The sequence below is a fragment of the Alligator mississippiensis genome, chromosome 2, assembly GCF_030867095.1.
Source record: "Alligator mississippiensis isolate rAllMis1 chromosome 2, rAllMis1, whole genome shotgun sequence".
NCBI lineage: Eukaryota > Metazoa > Chordata > Crocodylia > Alligatoridae > Alligator > Alligator mississippiensis.
This window is the reverse complement of record NC_081825.1, coordinates 179,791,834-179,810,121: the sequence shown is the minus strand read 5'-3', so window position 1 is coordinate 179,810,121 and position 18,288 is coordinate 179,791,834. Positions and strand designations below refer to the sequence as shown.

Below are 18,288 nucleotides of genomic sequence, written 5' to 3'. Positions count from 1 at the left end.
AGTAGGCTGATGTACTGAAGCTTGTAGGCGCGTCTGTGAACGGTGTTTTGTAAAAATTCCCTTTAAGGATTAGAACTGAGAGATTGGAATGAGAGTAGTTATCTTGTTAGAAATGGGCCCCCACAGATAATTGGATATTTTTGTTTTTGATGGATTTTTGGTCTGTGTTCATTCTGATACACAGTTGTTTGGTCTTTCCTACATATTTTCCATCAGGGCATTTGGTGCACTGGATGAGATATATTACATTTCTGAAGGTGCAGGTATAAGATCCAGGAATGATGATGGTTCTGTTGTGGAATGTAGTTTGTGGGAGTGGTGGAGATATGTTGGTAGGTTTTATATTTCTTGTCATGGCATGATTTGGATCCACTTGGCGTGTTTTCAGCCAAAGGAAGTTTGTTCCTGGTGATGAGGTTGGCAAGGTTCAGTGCTTATTTAAAGGTTAGGGTGGGTGGTTTTGGGAAGATCTCTTTAAGAATTGGGTCTTCTTCTAGTATGGGTTGCAACTGGTTGAGGATTTTCCATATAGGTTCCAGGGAGGGATGTTATGTCATAATTAATGGTGTGCAATTCATGGGGATTTCCTTTTTGTACTGCAGCAGTTCATGTGGTATCCAGGTGGCTCTTTCCTCCAAAGAGATAGATCACACTTTTGAGTGTCCTTGTTGAGTGAAAGCCCTTTTGAGATTTGGGAGGAGATGATTGCGGGTGTTCTGCTCAATACAAATTTGGTGGTATTGAAGGGCTTGGCTGTAAATTACAGCTTTCTTGGTGTGTTTAGGGTGATTGCTGTTTTTGTGCAAATATATATGTTAGTCTGTGGGTTTCTTGTATAGGGTGGTCTGTATTTTACCATTCTGGATAGTGATCATAGTGTCTAAAAAGGAAATGTTGGTGCTGGAGCTGTGTAAAAAAGCCTGTAACTTGGGCTCCCACAATGTCCTCGTGGTAAAATTGAGGTACTGTGGCTTCTACAAACTTATGGTCTGATGGCTGGGGAACTGGCTCCATGGCTGGACCCAGAGTGATAGGCAATGGATCCAAGTCAACATGGTGCATGGTGACCAGTGACATCTCCAAGGGTTCAGTATTTGGACCAGTACTCTTTAATATATTCATAAATGATTTGGATTTGGGTGTCAGACACAGACCGGCTAGGTTCACAGACAGAACCAAATTATGGGGAAGTATGGTCACCCTAGAGGATATATTGGGGATTTAGGGTTACCACATGCACCCCTGAGCGTGGCAGTGCACCCCCTGCAAAAAGGCACCACTGACACCGCCGGCAGCATTTGTGGGCAATCCATGATTGCCGCTGGCCACTGCCGATGCTGTCAGTGGTGCCTGCAGGTGGTCACCGGCCCCTGGTCAGCACTCACCACCCACCCTGCTGGCAGTGCTGGAGGTGTCTGCGGGAGCTCTGTGCTTACCACTGCTGTGCTCCTGCTGCTACACTCCTACCGCTGCCAGCGCAGCTGTGCCCCCCAGTCACTGGGGGCATGTGCTGTTCATGGCCTCAGGGGCAGGAGAGGCTGGGGAGATGCCAACTGATCCTATCTGGCACTGGATGCAATGGGTGGGCTAGGTCTCCATGGAGACCTGCTCTGGACCCCAGACTGGGATCCAGCCCCACTACTTAGGCACCCTCTGGACAGGGTGCCTGGGTAGTGGGACTGGATCTGGCAATGGCAGTGGAGACAGTGGCAGCAGCAGCAGCAGCCAGAACGTGAGGGTGAGAATGAGCCACCACCATGGGAGCTGCCAGGAAGCTGAGTTGGGTTGCTGCACTGCTCCTGCTCTGCTGCCACACTACTCGGCCCCACGGACTACAGCTCCTGGCATGCCCAAGAGCCGTGCATGGGGATAGGGTAAGCTACACTCTGTGCCAGGCAGCACCTTCATGCCTGGGGGCAACAGGACCAACCACGCACTCCAAGCCCTGGCTGTTCCACTATGCCTGGGCCAGGCAGGGCTGAGAGACCCATCATAGGCCTGTGGGCCATATTTTCCCAACCCCTTCTCTAAGGATGTACGAGCATCCTTCAATGAAGAAACAAGTCAAGGCACTTTTGGGACTGGCAAACTATTATAGGAAATTTGTCCCAAGCTTGTCCGAGATTGATGGCACTGCTGCTCAGACATACTAGGGCTGGAGCCCCTGCAAAGGTACACTGGACATTTAGAGCTGAGCAAGCTTTTCTAAAAGTCTGGGAGGACCTATGTCATTCTTTAGTCATAGGGCTTGTTGAAGTAATATATATATGATTTTGACCAGCCCTTTGTTGTACAGACAGAGTAATCTGATGTAATGCCAGGGGCAGAGCAGGAGGGGCAGAGCGCCCCTATTGCTTACAGTAGCAGGAAATTGTATCCCCACCGGGTACACCCTATTATAAGTGTCCTGTGGGTCCCTCAATTCATCCTTGACCCAAAGGCAGTAAATGTTTCAAGGGAGTGGGGCTGAACAGGACTCTCCCCTCAGGCCCTTACAGTTCTGTTTCTTTTACTGTCTGAACAGTCACATTGGGCCTTTAATGTCTGTTTAGCCAAGGTGGACACATTGTGCCACCATCAATGATGTAAGTTGGGACAACTGTACCAATTTCAGCAGTAGTGCCTGGGTTTAGACCTTTGCCTGGTTAAGTCTTCCATGAGGAGCATAAATCAACCAATCCATCAAGCTGGTCATGTCTCATGTTTTCCAATGCCTTTCCCTGTCAAGGAGATTTTTCAGATGCCACCTCCACATTTTCTGTATGACTTTTCTTTTTCAAATCCCCTCTTCCAGCAAATGATTCTTGAGCTGGACTCAGGCCTATCGTCTGGGGGTGGGAGCAGAAGAGCAAGCCTCTGACTATAACAGCCCTGTTTGTTCCGCTACATCTGAGAAATAGCAGCTTCTTGCTATTGAATAGTTTTAATTGCACTTAATCTATTTTGTTTTGTTTCAGCACATTCTCTGATAGTTCCCAGTGCTATGAGAGGAAGAAAACCTGAGAGGAGATTTTTTGAAAAAGAAATATAGGATCTAATTCATAAGCTTAGCAGGAAATTATTATTGCCCTCTATTCAGCACTGGTGAGACCACATCTGGAGTTTTGTGTCCAGTTTTGGGCCCCCTACTACAGAAAAGTGATGGACAAATAGGAGAAAGTCCAGCAGAGGGTGTTGAAAATGGTTAGAGGCCTGGGGAACATGACTTATGAAGAAAGGATGATGAAACTGGGCTTATTTAGTCAAGGAATTTAATAACAGTCTTCAATTACCTGATGGGTGGTTACAAAGAGGATAGAGCTAGACGGTTCTTAGTGGTGGCAGATAACAGAAAAAGGAGCAGTGGTCTCAGGGTGCAGCAAGGGAAGCTTAGGTTGCATGTAAGGAAAAATTTTGTCATTAGAAAGGCAGCACAGCACTGGAACAGGCTGCCCAGAGAGGTTGTAGAATCTCTATCCTTAGAGATGTTTAAGACCCAGCTAGACAAAGCCTTGGCTGGGATGATCTAGTTGGGGCTTGTCCTGCTTTGAGCAGGGGGTGGACTAGATGACCTCCTGAGGCCTCTTCCAACCCTCATTTTCTATGATTCTATGAAGGTAGAATTGTGAAGGAAGCATGTTTCAGTGCCTATTATGAAATTTGTGCTGAAAGACAAGGAAGACAAAGTTGTTGGAGGCAGCAGCAATCCCTCAATTTGAGAATGATCTCTACCATGGCTCATGGATAGGTCTTGAGGTGACTGAAGAGTCCAATCCTTGAGTCACAGACCTATCCACAGAAGTACCAGGTATTTCCACACAGAAGAGTATGCTGTAGGTTGGGATTTCTCTCCTTTTCCTTCCTCCATTCTCTCTTTTCTGCTTTGAGTGTGAGATGTTTTACCTTGAAACGGGCTGCTGCTTGGTTGAGTTTGCAGTTACTGGAGTCAGTCAGTTGCTAGCTCCTCCCAGCTCCTGATGTTGGCATCTGTTCTCTTGAGGTATGCTTTCAATGTGTCCTTGTACCATTTCCTCTGACCCCAACAAGATCTCAGGCTTAATAAGCTGGGAGTAGAGAACTTGTTTTGGGAGTCAAGTCAGGCATTTGCACACAATATCTTGTCTGATCACTGACACAATGCAGGTAATGTAGGCTTCAGCAAGTGGTGTGTGGAGATCTCACCATTTGATTATATTCGAGTAAATATGGTACATTCAAGGTACCTTCTTGACAAGATGACTATGACCATTCAATGTAGCAGATTGGAGACAGATCTGTTTTTCATCCAAACAGGGGTCAAGCAAAGATGTGTCATCACCCCAACTCTGTTCTTCTTTTCTTGACAGTCATCTTGGTTCTCCTTAAGGACTGCCTTTTTTCTGGAACTGACATAGAATACCAAACAGATGAAAGGCTCTTCAATCTGGGACATTTTCAGTCGAAAACCGAGTACTCAAAACAACCATCCTTGTCCTTCAATGTACCCATGACTGAGCCATTTTTCCATACACTTGGGAAAACTTTCAGACCATGCTGGATCATTTTGGAGAAGCACACCAAATTTTGGGCCTCTTTGGGCATGACCACACTCCCCCATAACTTGGTGTCGTCTGCAAACTTGGCCGGCAAGCTTTTAACACTCACATCCAAATCATTGATAAAGATGTTGAAAAGCAGCAGTCCAAGCCTGGACCCCTGACAGACACCACTGGCCACTTTTTGCCAGGATGAAACAGATCTATTCATGAGAACTCTCTGGGTCCTACCATGCAGCCAGTTTTCCACCCACTAAGCTATTGAGCAGTTAAGCCCACAATCTTCCAATATTTCCACAAGTATATTGTAGGACACTAGATCAAAAGCCTTTTGTAAGTCTAGGTATATAATGTCGACCTTCTCTCTTGTGTCCAGGTGGCGAGAGGTCTGTTTGTAAGAGGAGATAAGATTGGTAAAACAAGACCTACCTGCAATGAAGCCATGCTGGCTGTCATTCAGAATCTTATCCTCAATGAGCATGTCGCACATAGATTCTTTAATGAGTTTTTCCAAGATTTTCCTGGGATGGAGGTTAGGTTGGTTGGCCTATAGTTGGTTTTGCACTAGCTCAGCATCCACAGTGGGAAGGCTATCATTCACACCATGCCCCCTGTGATCCTGTTGTCTCTTGTCTTTCCCCTTGGTTTGGTGAAATACCGAAGCAAATGGGCATTCAGGAGTTCAGTTTTTGCCTAAGTGTCTGTTACCAGCTGTCCCAAGGTATTAAGCAGGGGCCCCATGCCTCCATTTGCTTTCCATCTGCTCCCTACATACCTAAAGAAGGACTTCTCATTGTCCTTGACTCCCTTGGCTAACTTAAACTCAGTCGCTGCCTTGGCTTTCCTAATCATTTCCCTACAAGTGCGAACCACAGCTGTATAGTCCTCCTTGAGGACTGTCCCTAGCTTCCACTGTGTGTATGCCTCTTTTTGCTTTTTCAAGAGGACCATGATGTCCCTACTGAGCCAGAAGGGCTTGCCAGCCCTTCTGCTACCTTTCCTCTTCATGGGAACGGTTTTCTTTTGTGCTTTGAGGATTGTGTCCTTGAGGAATGAGCACTGTGTGCACCCCATTCACCTTCTATCCTGGTCCTGCATCACCTTCGCTACTAATGCCCTGAGCCTGTTGAAGTCAGCATTTTTGAAGTCCAGGACTTCAATCCTGCTAGTGATTTGTCAACCTTGTGGCAGACAGTGAACCTTACGAATTCATGGTTGCTGTTACCCAGGCTACTCAGTGATCAAGCCACACACCAGTTCCTCTCCTTTGGCCAAGATCAAGTCTAGGAGAGCGGTACCTGTGGTTGGCCCTTGCACTTCCTGGGTCAGAAATACCTCCTTGATTACAGTTATGAAGCTACATGACTGATCCAACCTAGCCGAGTGTTCTTCCCAATCTGTATCCGGGTAATTGAAGTCGCCCATGACTACCAAGTCACTTGCATGCATGGCCTCTGTCAGTTCTTGAGAGAACTTCAGATCCAGCTCCTCCCCTTGGTTCGGTGGTCTGTAGTAAACGCCCACAGTTAGGTCTCTCTCACCTCCCTCCTGACCCCAAAGCTTGACCCAGAGGGTTTCAAGCTGCTTATCTTTGGAGCTAATGTCAGTCTCCAGAGAGGTGTATGACTCCCTCACATAGAGAGCGACCCCTCTGCCTTTTCTCCCTGTTCAGTCCCTTCTGTGCAGGGTGTAGCCCTCTACGGCTATGCTCCAATCATACAAGGAGTCCCACCAGGTCTCTGTGATCCCCACCAGGTCCTATTGCCCACTAGAGAGCAGGAGGGCTGGCTCCTCCTGCTTGTTCCCCATGCTCCTGGCATTCGTGTACAGGCAGCAGAGGCCCCCAGCTGACACCCTTGATTTCCTGAGACACTATAGAAGAACAGCTTCATTAGCATTTTCAAAAACAGTTATCTTAGTGTCCTCCATGTGGGATCTTTTCTATACGATTGGACTTTCCACCCATCACTTCAAGAACCATCAATGAGATGGTGGTAGAGATCACCCCTGAACTGAGGGATTACTAATAACAACAACAAATATATAATATAGTGAATTAGGGAGCATTCCAATAAAGGTATATTTGTTTTTGCTTTGATGTTAAACAGAATAATATAACACTAGCCCTGTAACTTATTAGTAAAACTGCTAGTTTCTCTTTAACTGGAGAAGAATCAGTGTTGTGTTTTATGGGATGATGCATCAAATCCTCTGCACTCCCATTCCCCATCCGCAACATCCTAGATCCTGCCATGGCCCCTAAGGTCCATGCTGTGGCTCTCCCCTCCTCAGCAGAGCCTTGGGGTCTCTTTGCAACCCCCTCCCCTCCCCCCCCCAGACATGTATGAAGGTAGATCTTTGGGAAAAGTGATACTTGCTTTATCATCTTGAGGAACAAACAGGAGGAACTGGTCCTCCTACTAAACAAGAATGACTATGATCTCATAGGGATAACAGAGACCTGGTGGGACTCCACCTATGACTGGGCCACAGGTGTACAGAAGATATCATGTGGAAAAAAGGGCTGGGGTGTAGCTCTCTATGTCAAGGAAAGCTACACGTCCCTGCAAGCTGACAATGGCACCCAGGGAGGATGACTAGAGACCCTCTGGGTTAAAATACGTGGGGAACATGGCACAGGGGACACAATGGTGGGAGTCTACTACAGACCTCCTAACCAGGAACAAGAGCTCAACCAGGAATTCGCTAGGGAGCTGGCTGAGGCTGCATGCTCTCAATGCATGGTTGTCATGGAAGACTTCAACTACCCAGACATCTCATGGGAAGAGCGCTCGACCAAATCCAAATGGTCACAGAGCTTCATCACGTGTGTGGACAAGTTCTATCTGACTCGAGAAGTCTATGGACCAACAAAAGGTAAAGCGCTGCTGGACCTGGTACTGGCCAAAGGGGATGACCTAATCAGCAACCTAAGAATTGTAGGAAAGCTGGGAGACAGTGACCATGAGCTGATCGCTTTTACTATCCATCACAAAGCTGGCAAGTCAGTCAGCAATGCAGAAGTTCTCAACTTTAGGAAACCTGATTTTGATAAGCCCAGGAGGCTTGTTGTGGCCCTAAGGGGCCATGACTCAACAGGGAGGGGTGGCCAAGAGGAGTAGTTGCTCCTTAAGGGAGCGATCCTGAAAGCACAAGGGATGTCCATCCCATCTGGGATGAAAGGTAGTAAAAGGACACAACAACCCCCTTGGCTCAGCAGGGAACTCGTGGACCTCCTATGCCTAAAAAGAGAGGCTTATAAAAGATGGAAGATGGGAATCATTGCAAAGGAGTCTTCTGCACTGGTTCGTACCTGTAGGGAGTGAAACTCTGCTAAGGTACCAGTACAAGAGAAAAGAGATCTACAGATGAGAGAAGAGTCAGGGACTCAGGAGGGGAAGGATTCATAGTTGGTAGGGTCAGAAGGGACCTGAGCAGATCATCAAGTCCGACCCCCTGCCATGGCAGGAAAGAGTCCTGTGGTCAAACGACCCTGGCAAGGTGTTCATCTAGCCTCCTCTTAAAAACTCCCAGGGTAGGAGCCAGCACCACTTTGCTTGGAAGTTGGTTCCAGATCCTAGCCACCCTGACAGTGAAGTAGTGCCTCCTGATGTCTAGTCTGAATCTGCCATCTGCCAGCTTGTGACCCTTATTTCTAGTCACTCCCGGTAGTGCTCGGGGGAACAGGGACTCCCCCAATGCCTGCTGGTCCCCTCTGACTAGTTTGTAAATGGCTACTAGATCCCCTCTCAGCCTTCTCTTGTGGAGTCTGAACAGGTTCAAGTCCCTTAGCCTCTCTTCGTAGGGCCTGCCCTGCTGAACCCTGATCATGCGGGTGGGCCTCCTCTGGACCCTCTCCATGTTGTCCACATCCCTCCTGAAGTTTGGTGCCCAGAACTGGACGCAGTACTCCAACTGCAGCCTGACCAGTGTTACAAAGAGGGGGAGGATTACCTCCTTGGACATTTTTGAGATGCATCTGTGGATGCATGACAAGGTGTGGTTGACCTTCCTGACTGCGTCCCCATGTTGGCTACAAATGTCCAACTCGGGATCCTTAAAATTCTAGTTTATTAGGCAGATTGAAACACTGTAATCATAAACCTTGGGGCTGGTCCCCACATACACACATGCACACACATACACACACACACAGTAGCAGGCTACAGAGTCAGGTATACCTATCCTATAAGCGCTGGAGTCTGTCATTGAGGCTTCTTTCAGCGTGGTGTTATCTTCCAGAAGGGGGTCGCCAGCTGGTCCTTCTGGCTGGACAGGTCTGGTCGAGTTGGAGATCAAGAGGGCGCCACTGAGGGTCACTTTTCACTGCCTTTTATCTGTCCCTGGAAGACTTTGGTGACTCCCCAGTTTTCAGGTTTGCCCAATACAGGGGTCATTGACCCTCGTGGGACTTCCCCCCCTTGGTGGCTACTGGACGACATCTGTCAGCCCCAGGGGTCGTCCGCATGTACGTGCAGGTTTGGGAGTCTGTTGATGAATTTAGAATAGGGCTCTGGGAGCAGTTGATCTGGAGATAGTCAGCCCAAAAGTTGGTCTCTGGTGTTGATTAACTCAGGCCAGGGCTTCTAGCCTTTGATCAGCGACGTTTAGAGATTTCCTGGTTGTTACATTGTCTTCTATTGAGTTCTTCCGTTGGTTGATCGCAGCTTCCCAGGTGTTAATTGCTGTGTGCTACCTTGTTACACATTCAATCACTGATTCACTTGCTCTTTCAGGGGCCAGCCTGATACAGAGGACAGTTTTATTCCTGCCCTTGTTAGTATTGTTACAATGTATAACTTACTTAACACATTTAGTTGAAAGTTGAAAGGTGAGGAGTATAAAATATAAGCTACAAATGCCATGGCACACAAATAGATAAAAATACCAAACTACAAGGGGAGATACAAAATGCGCACACACAAATTTTAAAACACAATTCCTTATCTTAAAGTGAAAGAGAGAGGAAGGAAGAAAAGGTAGAAAAAGAGAAACATATCCAAAGAGGGGAGAGCAAATGCAGGCAAGAAGAAAAGGGGGCTTTCTGCTACACCCACACTGTCGGCCCATGTTCATTTTGGCATCAATAATCAATAGGTATAGGGCAGTGGTAGCCAACCCTTTTTGGAAGATGTGCTGCAAGTTAAGTGCTTTCCTCCACTGTGATGTTCTGATGGAGAAAGAAGAACTGAAGCTTTTATCTGCAAAGACTGGAATATAGCAGGCAGGATGCTGCTGCTGTGAGAGGAGATGTCAGGTGTCACGCTGATAGCCAGTCACGCTGATAGCCAGTCAGCCTGACAGCTTGAGGCACCCAACAGCTGCCCCAGCCACTTGTGGCCAGCATAAGTGATGCACAGGAGGAGCCACAGTTGGGGAAGGACAAAAGGAAACAAAACTCTGTTAAGGGAAACAAGGCAGGCATTTAATTTACCCAGAACTTTTCTGCCGTCACAGACTAGGTGTCAACTTGTTGCTCTTTGCAAACTGATACATGCTTGTATGGTGTTTCCCCTCAAAAGGTTCTTGATTACCTGCTGCCGACCCTGCCCTTTCCTGTCAGGATGAGTAAAGTATTATTTGGGGATTTTCTTAGGCTTTAAACTTTGCCCTGTGACGTAGAGTTGGTATTCAGAACTGGATCCCAGCTGGATGCCCCCACCTTAACCCGCCCCAACCTTCCTGCTTCCTGGTGAAAAGTGTGATACACAGAGCATGAAGAAGTCACATAGCTCAGTGGGTGGGTGGGGAGCGGGACTTGGGGGATGTGGAAAGAATAAACATGGTCTTGCTCTCACGGAGTCCTGAGCTCCTTCCATAGCCTCAAGCTGTGGATGAGTTGGAGGTATAGGGCAGGAGTCCACTGAGCACTACAGCAGGGAGGGAGCACAGGGGCTGGAGGAGGTAGGTCTGTGACCCACCCCCAATTCCCTCTGTACAGCTTCCCTTGAGTAATCTTGGGGCCTTCTGCAGGACTCCCTAAGCACAGTCTGGTTCCCTGGATTTTCAAGAGCCCCCAGGAATCCTGCGGGCCTGGAAATGGGCTTGGTTTGCTTAGTTAAATCCCCTGCAGGGCGCTTCTTGATTTCCTCTTTCCCACCCTCCCCAAAACACTCCTCTTGAATCCCAGCAGATTAAGATCCCACAATTAGCCTTAAGAGCAGGGGCGGGCAAAATGCGGCCTGCGGGCTGAATGCGGCCAGCCAGGTCATTCTATCCAGCCTGCAGGGCCCCTAAAAAATTTAGAAAGTTAATATTTATCTGCCCCTGGCTGCCTGTCATGTGGCCCTCAATGCCTTGCCAAAACTCAGTAAGTGGCCCTCTGCCTGAAATAATTGCCCACCCCTGCTCAAGAGGAACACTGGGTGCATCTACATGTTCATTAATGCACAATGGATTTGGACTAAGTGAAATGCACTGGTACGACAAAAAGACAGAAGAGGATGATGGGATAGAAATGGCAGACCTCATCTGGTGGAGAGGGGTCTGGCATAGACTTTTTCAGGATTAGCCTTTCTGAGGAGGCCAGTGGGTGGGGGTACAGGTACAGGTGCACGGTGCAAACTGTGTAATGGTTTTTTAGTGTGCCTTGAGCTGTCAAGTGAACCCCAAGGGGCACTTGGCAGAGTGTTGGAGGTGGAGTTATATATACACTAGGACGCTGGGGTGAAATCTCAGGTAGGGGAAGGGCAGAGTCAGAAACCTGCAGAGGAAAGTCCCTGTCTGTGGGTGGATGTGCTGGGAGGGATAGACAGCCCTGAGAGAGAGTTGGCTGAGAGTAAACAAACCAGCATAGGTGCGTGACATCTAATCACTAGCGTTTGCAGCAAGTGTATTTTCAGAAGGAAACTGCTTAAGAGAATGATCTGCCAGTAAAGGAAACAAATGGAGCCTATTGTCTGTAGCTGCTGCTGCTCAGTGGCCACTTCACTGTGTTACCAGGACTGAGTAAAAGAGCTCATTTTTGGAGCAGCAGAAGCCTCGCCTCCGCCTTCTAGTGGTGGATCATGGTTACAGCTGTGTTGCTGTTAAGTGTTAATGAGAAGTGGATTGTGAGCAGGTGGAAATTAATTGGGTTATGGGGGAAACTCTTTTAAAGAGTTATAATGATGTTAATTTAATTATTTAGGTCATTTAACACAATGGGACCAGCCAGTGTACTGGAATTATCCACCTAATTTGTAGCTGTAAATGTTATCTAAATTGTTAGCTTTGTTATCAACTATTGTTAATATATTTTTATATCTGTTTGTTTATTTTTCTGTATTTAAATTGGTTGTGTATAATAAAGAGTAATGTATTCATCGGGTTCAGAGTGAATCCTTGGGCGATGAGGGTGAGGGATACACCTCTCCGCAGGACACCTCAGTCAGTAGTCTGCCTGAGGTGCTCCCAGGGCTACTGGCACCCTGAGGACCCAAATCCTGGCACATCACCTGGCCTTAGTGCACTGGCACAGGTTACAGTAGTATACAGTAGTATAAAGAAATTACCATTCACACAAGAGAAAAGAAAAGGTCCTTTATTGGCACAGGCTCACCATTTCTACTGAGGAAAAGCCTACAAAAATTAATCTGTCAAGATAAACAGGACAGTATCATAAAGCAGAGAAACAAGCCCTTTTGCAACAGGAAACCGCACACATTCAGAGGACTTTGGAGACTAGGCAGTTGGCTACCAGCCTGAGGGAACTGAGTGCCTGGAGATATCCATCTACATGGTGCTGGCTCCACCAGGCAAAGGATGATGGGGCTTTCAGGCAGGCTATCAGGAGACAGAGACTCCAGTTCCAAAGCTGAATTGGAGGCATCAGTAGAGCACAGGCCCTGTCATCAGTATAGTTGCCATTCACTTCCTCTCTTGGGAATGCAACAGCAGGGACATGGGCAAGCGCCTGCGATGGGAGGAAGGTGAAGCTGAGTACAGTTGTCCTGCTGAACTGAACCCCGAAGTAGGGGGGCTCACTTGCTGCAGCTGAGGTTCCAGGTGTGGTTATATGGTGCCTATTTAGTGGTGATAGATAGGGTTTGTTACGAGGACAATGACCACAATGATTACAATGATGCTGAGGATGAGGACAGCGATGTTCAGGTTCCTGGCAGTCTTGCCATAGCTGTCTGCACCATTTATGTCACCCAGAACTTTGCGGTCTCTTGCCTGGTGGAGAAGAGGACAAGGAGTAAATAGAGATCATGCGCCTCCTGCTGGAGGCATCTATGGAAGTTGTGAGTGCTCATAGACTGAGAAGTTCAGGCTTCAGCTCTGCCATGCTACTGGCAATCAGCAAGGAGAACTGAGGACTCCTACTGTAGGACTCCAGTGTCACCCTCTCTTCCCTGGCCGGGACTCAGCTCATGCTCGATCAGGCTGCCCATGTGCTGTGACACCAGCTCTGCTGAAATCCCCTCTCCCATCAATGTCCTCTCACCTCCTGCCCTGGGCCGCACCTCTCACTGCTCCAGTACATGGGGAGCCTACCCCTCTGTCCAGGTGAACGTCAGGGTCACCATTCAGGCTCCCTCTGGATTTGCTGTCTGCCTTCACCAGCTTTCCGAATCTCTATTCCCTCTTCCCCATACCTTTCACCTAGCTTGCAGCTGGGCTCGGTCCTGACATGGCCTGGACGCTTGCGTTTCCCCTCCTTGTCTCATGTCTTTTCCCTGCTGTTTCATTTCTCTCATAGACCGCCTCAATGACACAGCACTGCGGGGGCAGAGTTTGACCCCAAAGGGGCCCTGACACCCGATCGCCCACACTGGGCGCTGGGCCACTGGTGAGAGCCTGGCCGCGGAGGGGGAGGGGAAGTTACTGGAAGTGGCTCTGCTCCACTTAAATGAGCTGATCCAACTTATCGCCCCGACGGGAGTTTCCTTCCCCCCGAGCTCTCCAGCACTCGCTCTTCCAGTCCGGGCGTGAAGGACCGCAGCTGACCTGCTGCCTCCACCACTGCCCACCCGCCCCTAGACCCGCGAGCCCCGGCCCGGAGCCGCGCGGCCCCCGCACCCACCTTGATGGAGAAGACGAGCGCCAGGAAGCCGAGGCAGCAGGGGTTGCAGAAAACAGTGTTGAAGAAGGACCAGAGCACAAAGTCGCGGGGCGGCTCGAGGGTGCCCAGGCCGCCCGCGGCCCCCCAGGCGCCGCTGTAGGGCGGGGGCTGGCCGGCCCCGTCCTTGTCGTAGGGCGGCATGTCAATGCTCACGACGGCCCCGCTGCTCTCCATGGTCGCCGCCACGGGTCTGGGCGAGCGCGGCGCGGCGCGCAATGGTCGGGCCGGCCGGGCTGGGGCCGGCCCCAGGGAGGGGCAGAGAGCCGGCGCGGGGGCGTCTCCCCGCCTTGCCCGGAAGGCCCCTCGGCGCCCTGCGAGCCGCACGGTGCTGGGAGGGCGGGAACCTGCACTTACCTGAGAGGAGAAACACCATGTCCATGAAGACAGTTTTCCTTAAGCCCCCCCCGGGGATAACTGCTCTTCTGGCCCGGGTTAGGGCCCGCCCAGGTGCTGGGGGAAACGGCAGCCGCTCTCTAGCTCGCTCCTGCGGCCACACGGCTGAGGCGGGGCGAAAGTCGGCGGCATCTGAACCGCTTGGGCCCGCACCTAGGACACCTGCTAAAGGATTTTGGAAACATCTGCAGCCTCTGGTGAGGTGGAGGATGTTTGCGGGCTGTAGGGCCAGTATGGTTCTGGGCTGACTCCGGGATTTGGACTTGATTTGACTGGGAACATGAAACATTTCTTTAAAAAACAAAATAGAGTGGGGAGCCTGGGCTGCCCAGGGGGAAGACCCTGCTGTGAAAACCTCTTTGCTCAAATCTAAGGAGAGATTCAGGCAGCTCCTTCTCCTCCTTGGTGTTGTCCTCCAGAAGCCACTCGCCTTCCCCCCCACCCCCTCAGAGACCAAGGGTAATGTTTTACAGCTGCTTCTCCCTCCTGGGCAGCCCTGGGGTCCACGCTGTGGCTCCCCTCCCCCCCAGCAGGAACTCAGAGTCTCTTTGTGGCTGGCCCCTTTTCACTCCCCACCCCCCAGGCATGTATGAAGGGGGATCTTCCCCCAAGGTGAGAGCTACTTTACCAAAGCTGTGGCTGCTTCATCATAGACCTGCAAGTATACCTTTCGGTTGGTTGCAATCACTGCTACAACTATGACTGCCTTGTCTTTTAGCCCAAAAGTCTTAACGTGCCCTGAAGCAGGCTTCCTTTACAGTTCTGATTTCCCAATACACTTCTGAATCAAGGCCTACAGTATATTTCTTTTCTAACAAATCCAAACTCATGCAATCTTTTCTCAGCTTTCACTCCTCTTTTAGTTCTGGGAACAGACAGAGAATGCACTGGAGTTGATTTAAATAGCATTAATGAAATGAAACCATAGCCCAAACAGGTTAAGATGACAGCAGAAGTCAGAATGTCTGCTGCTTTATTGGCATCAGTGCCTGACTAATTTAAAGTTAGCTGACAGTCTGCCTCCACAAGCTGCAATCCTACCACAGGACTGCAGTGTACACACAACACCTGATAGCTAGCTCAGATATATCTACATGCAATCACACCTATGAATTTAAGCCCCTGAGGCCAGCGGATACATATAGGCACAGCCTCACTGACCTCATGGAGCTCAGTAGAGTTACCCCAGGAGAGCATGTGACTTGCTGATTTTTGCTCTTGTCAGATATATAGGACAATGGGTATGTCTACACATGCTTTTACTCTGGCCCAAGTTTACTCTCGTGTAAACTGCTCCAGTGTAAGGGTGTTTGGGCAGGCATCTACACATGCAGGGATTAGGGAGAAGAGTCGCACCCAGTAGGCCTGTGCGAGTCGGCAGCGATCCAATCCGGCTTCGGATCCGGCCACTTTGGATGGCAGTGATCCGATCCGGAGCTCCAGACTGGGTTTCTGCCTCGATCCGGCTGAAGTGGCTCCCAAGCTTCGGAGCCGCCTCGGAGATCCGGATCCGGGTATAATGAGGGAATCAGTGAAATATCTATAACTTTATTGTTTTTTGTCCAATTTAGATGAAACTTGCAGGGGTGGTAGCCTCTGCTGAGAACATAAAACCTGCCAAGTTTTAAGAAGATCATTGCAGGCATTTGGGGGAACTGTATCCCAAATTCCTGAAAGTAAAACTCCTGTCACATCTATGTATTACATCACAGGGGGGTCAAAACTGCAGGGCTGGTAGCTTTGAGGTCACAAAGTTTGCCAAGTTTCAAGAAGATCGGCACGGGGGGTTGGGGGGAACTGCCACCACCACGGGGATTGCCAGGCTCCCTCTGGATGCTAGTCCAGGGACTGCTGTCTCCTGGCCCTTGGGCGCTGCCTGCTGCTGGAGCAGGGAAAATGTCTCCCTACCCCAGCAGTAGGGTGCTCTTGGTCCTGATCAGGGCCATGGGGCTCATGAAGGACTAGTGCCTCCCACGACTGGGGGCATGCCATAGCGGTGAGAGGAGACTACCTGCAGCTGCCACCCATGGTTTTGGCAGCAGTGGGTGGGGAGGGGGGCTTTGGCGGTGGCCAAACTCAAGGGAGCACATGTCCCCCTGTGCCCTCCCTATGCATTGTCTGTGATGGGGCTTGAAAAGAGCTGCAGGGTAGGGGCAGATCCCAGCCCCTGGCCCAATCCACGGGTGGGGTAGCTAGCGGGTCACCCCCCTGGACCTTGATTACCTGATTGAGGAACGCGGCTGGGACCTGCTCCTGACTGGAACAGTTACAGGCCAGCTATGGGCTATGCAGGTAAGTCCACACGTGCAGCCTGGAGCTGGCTGGGGACTGATCAAAACAGGACAGTCGCCAGCCTTCTCCAGGCTGCACATGCTTCCCTGCACAGCCTGGGGCTGGCTGGGAACTGTCCTGGTCAGGGACACATCCTAGCCAGCTCCAGGCTGGCCAGGAAACTGTCCCCATGCAGGGAGCTCCTAGCCCCTGCTCTGGAATTGCAATTGTGATCAAGCAGTTGGGGCTGGGGAGCTTATTCCTAGCCTCCACTCTGCAATTGTGGAGCAGGGGCTGCGAACAAGCTCCCAGCCTGTTCCCAGCTCCAGGTCTGGGATCATGGAGCTGGGTGGGGAACAGGTTTCTTTGCCCCTGTCAGCAGGGATCTCCCAAATCAGGCTCCCTGGTCATGGGGCTCAGGCGGGGAGACCCATATATCTCCCAGCCCAAGCTCCGCAGTCACAGGGCTTGGACTGGGAGATAAGGTCTCCTAGCCCCCTGCTCCCCGATTGTGATGGTGGAGCAGGGGTTGGGAGATAAGGATCTCTGAGGTCCCACTCCCAGGTCGCAATCTGGGAGCAGGGGCTTGGAGCTCCCTGTTGCTGGGCAGGGAGACAGTCCCTGCCTGTGCTCCTGTGGCAGAGCCTGCCCCTGCTGCAAGCAGCTCCCAGGGATAGGGAACTATCTCCTGCCCCTGGTGGATGGTGTTGGCAGATTTTGCTCCAGGTCAGGCATCTACACAAGGGCTACAGCACTGTTACTAATCCTGAGTAAATTTGCTACTTGCATTTCCAGGTAGCAAATTTACTTGGAATTGGGGAGGTTCACTGCAAAGTAGGTATGTGCATATGTAGACGTACATATTTACTTTGCAGTAAACTATGTTACTGACAAAGCGTCTCATGTAGACGCACTTGGTGTGACTGATTGCATGGAGGGGTGTGGAAAGAGCAGCCCCATGTGCTACTACCATTGTTGCCAGTGCTGCATCCAGATTTGTCCCACAAGGAGTCCTGAGGTTCAGGTCTGGCCCAGGGCTGGGGTGAGTCTGACACTGCTGGCATAACATGTTGCTTGCATATCCACGCAGGTCCTCATCCTTGGGACGGTTCCAGAGCAGAGGAAGTGAGGAAGACCACGGCCTTAGACAGCAGCTCAGGGCCAGCCTGCTCTGCTGAACAGCAGCCCTCCTGCCAACATTGCATGCCTGCACCCTACCCACAGCACACCCCACAGGAGAGCTGCCTACAGGGGAAGGGAAAGCTGACAGAAATGCCAGCCACAGACTCCAGATCTGAATGGTGGAAGGAAATGCCAGGGCAGGAGACAAAACTCTGCCAAGGGACCTGTACAAGAGAAAGGAGAGATCTGCACAAGAGAGAAGAGGCAGGGACCCAGGAGGGGAGAGTTTAGGGCAGTGGTAGCCAATCTTTTTGGCAGGTGTGCTGCAAGATAACTGACACTACTCCCCCGACCCCTCCAAGTGCTGCTCTGATGGAGGCAGAGGAACTAAAGCCTCCATCTGCAATAAACAGAAGGTGGGTGGCAGGATAATGCTGCTGCTGCAAGAAGTGTTAGGTGTCACCACTTCGGGCCAACCACCCTTGGGACACGCAGCAACTGTCTGAGCCACTTGTGGCCAGCATAGAGGATGCAAAGGAGGAGCAGTGGGTGGGGAGAGAGAGGGAAACGAAACTGATAAAGGAAACAAGGCAGGCATGTTGTTTGCCAAGAACTTTTCTGCCTTCATGCACCAGGTCTCAAACTGACACATGCTTGTATGGTGTTTCCTCAGGCAGCTGCTGCTGGCCCTACCCTTTACTTTCAAGCTGAAGGAGGTTTTCTCTAGTGATCTTTTTAGCCTCTAAACTTGCCTGGGGATTTCCCTAACCTCCAAACTCCACTCTGTGACAGTCTTGGTAGCCAGAGCTGGGTCACAGCCAAGTGGTTCCCCCCTCCTTCCTGGCTGCTTCCTGGTGAAATGTGTGATGCCCAGAGCAATAGAAAGTTGCATTGCTCAGTGGGTGGGCAGGAAGCAGGGCTTGGAATGGGGGCTGTAAGAAA

The 18,288-nt window shown here is 50.3% G+C and overlaps 2 protein-coding genes across 5 annotated transcripts in view; both read right to left on the bottom strand.

The window, feature by feature from the left end:
* LOC109282619 (syncytin-A-like) overlaps nucleotides 1–14,389 on the bottom strand; it is a 61,250-nt gene extending 46,861 nt beyond the window's left edge. The window contains exon 1 of one of the 4 annotated variants that reach the window (XR_009459982.1): nucleotides 13,915–14,389. The gene's annotated coding sequence lies outside the window, so the exon portion shown is untranslated. The remainder of the gene's footprint in view (nucleotides 1–13,914) is intronic. The other 3 variants (XR_002089655.2, XR_009459981.1, XM_059722516.1) reach the window with 3 other exon arrangements.
* On the bottom strand, nucleotides 12,021–13,818 carry LOC102566229 (dispanin subfamily A member 2b). The gene is made up of 2 exons (XM_006270317.4): nucleotides 13,522–13,818; nucleotides 12,021–12,671 (listed from the first exon to the last, which is right to left on the bottom strand). Exons 1-2 carry the CDS (start codon nucleotides 13,732–13,734, stop codon nucleotides 12,522–12,524), a joined length of 363 nt encoding a protein of 120 aa, XP_006270379.1. The 5' UTR covers nucleotides 13,735–13,818; the 3' UTR covers nucleotides 12,021–12,521.
* Nucleotides 14,390–18,288: the final 3,899 nt, after the last annotated feature.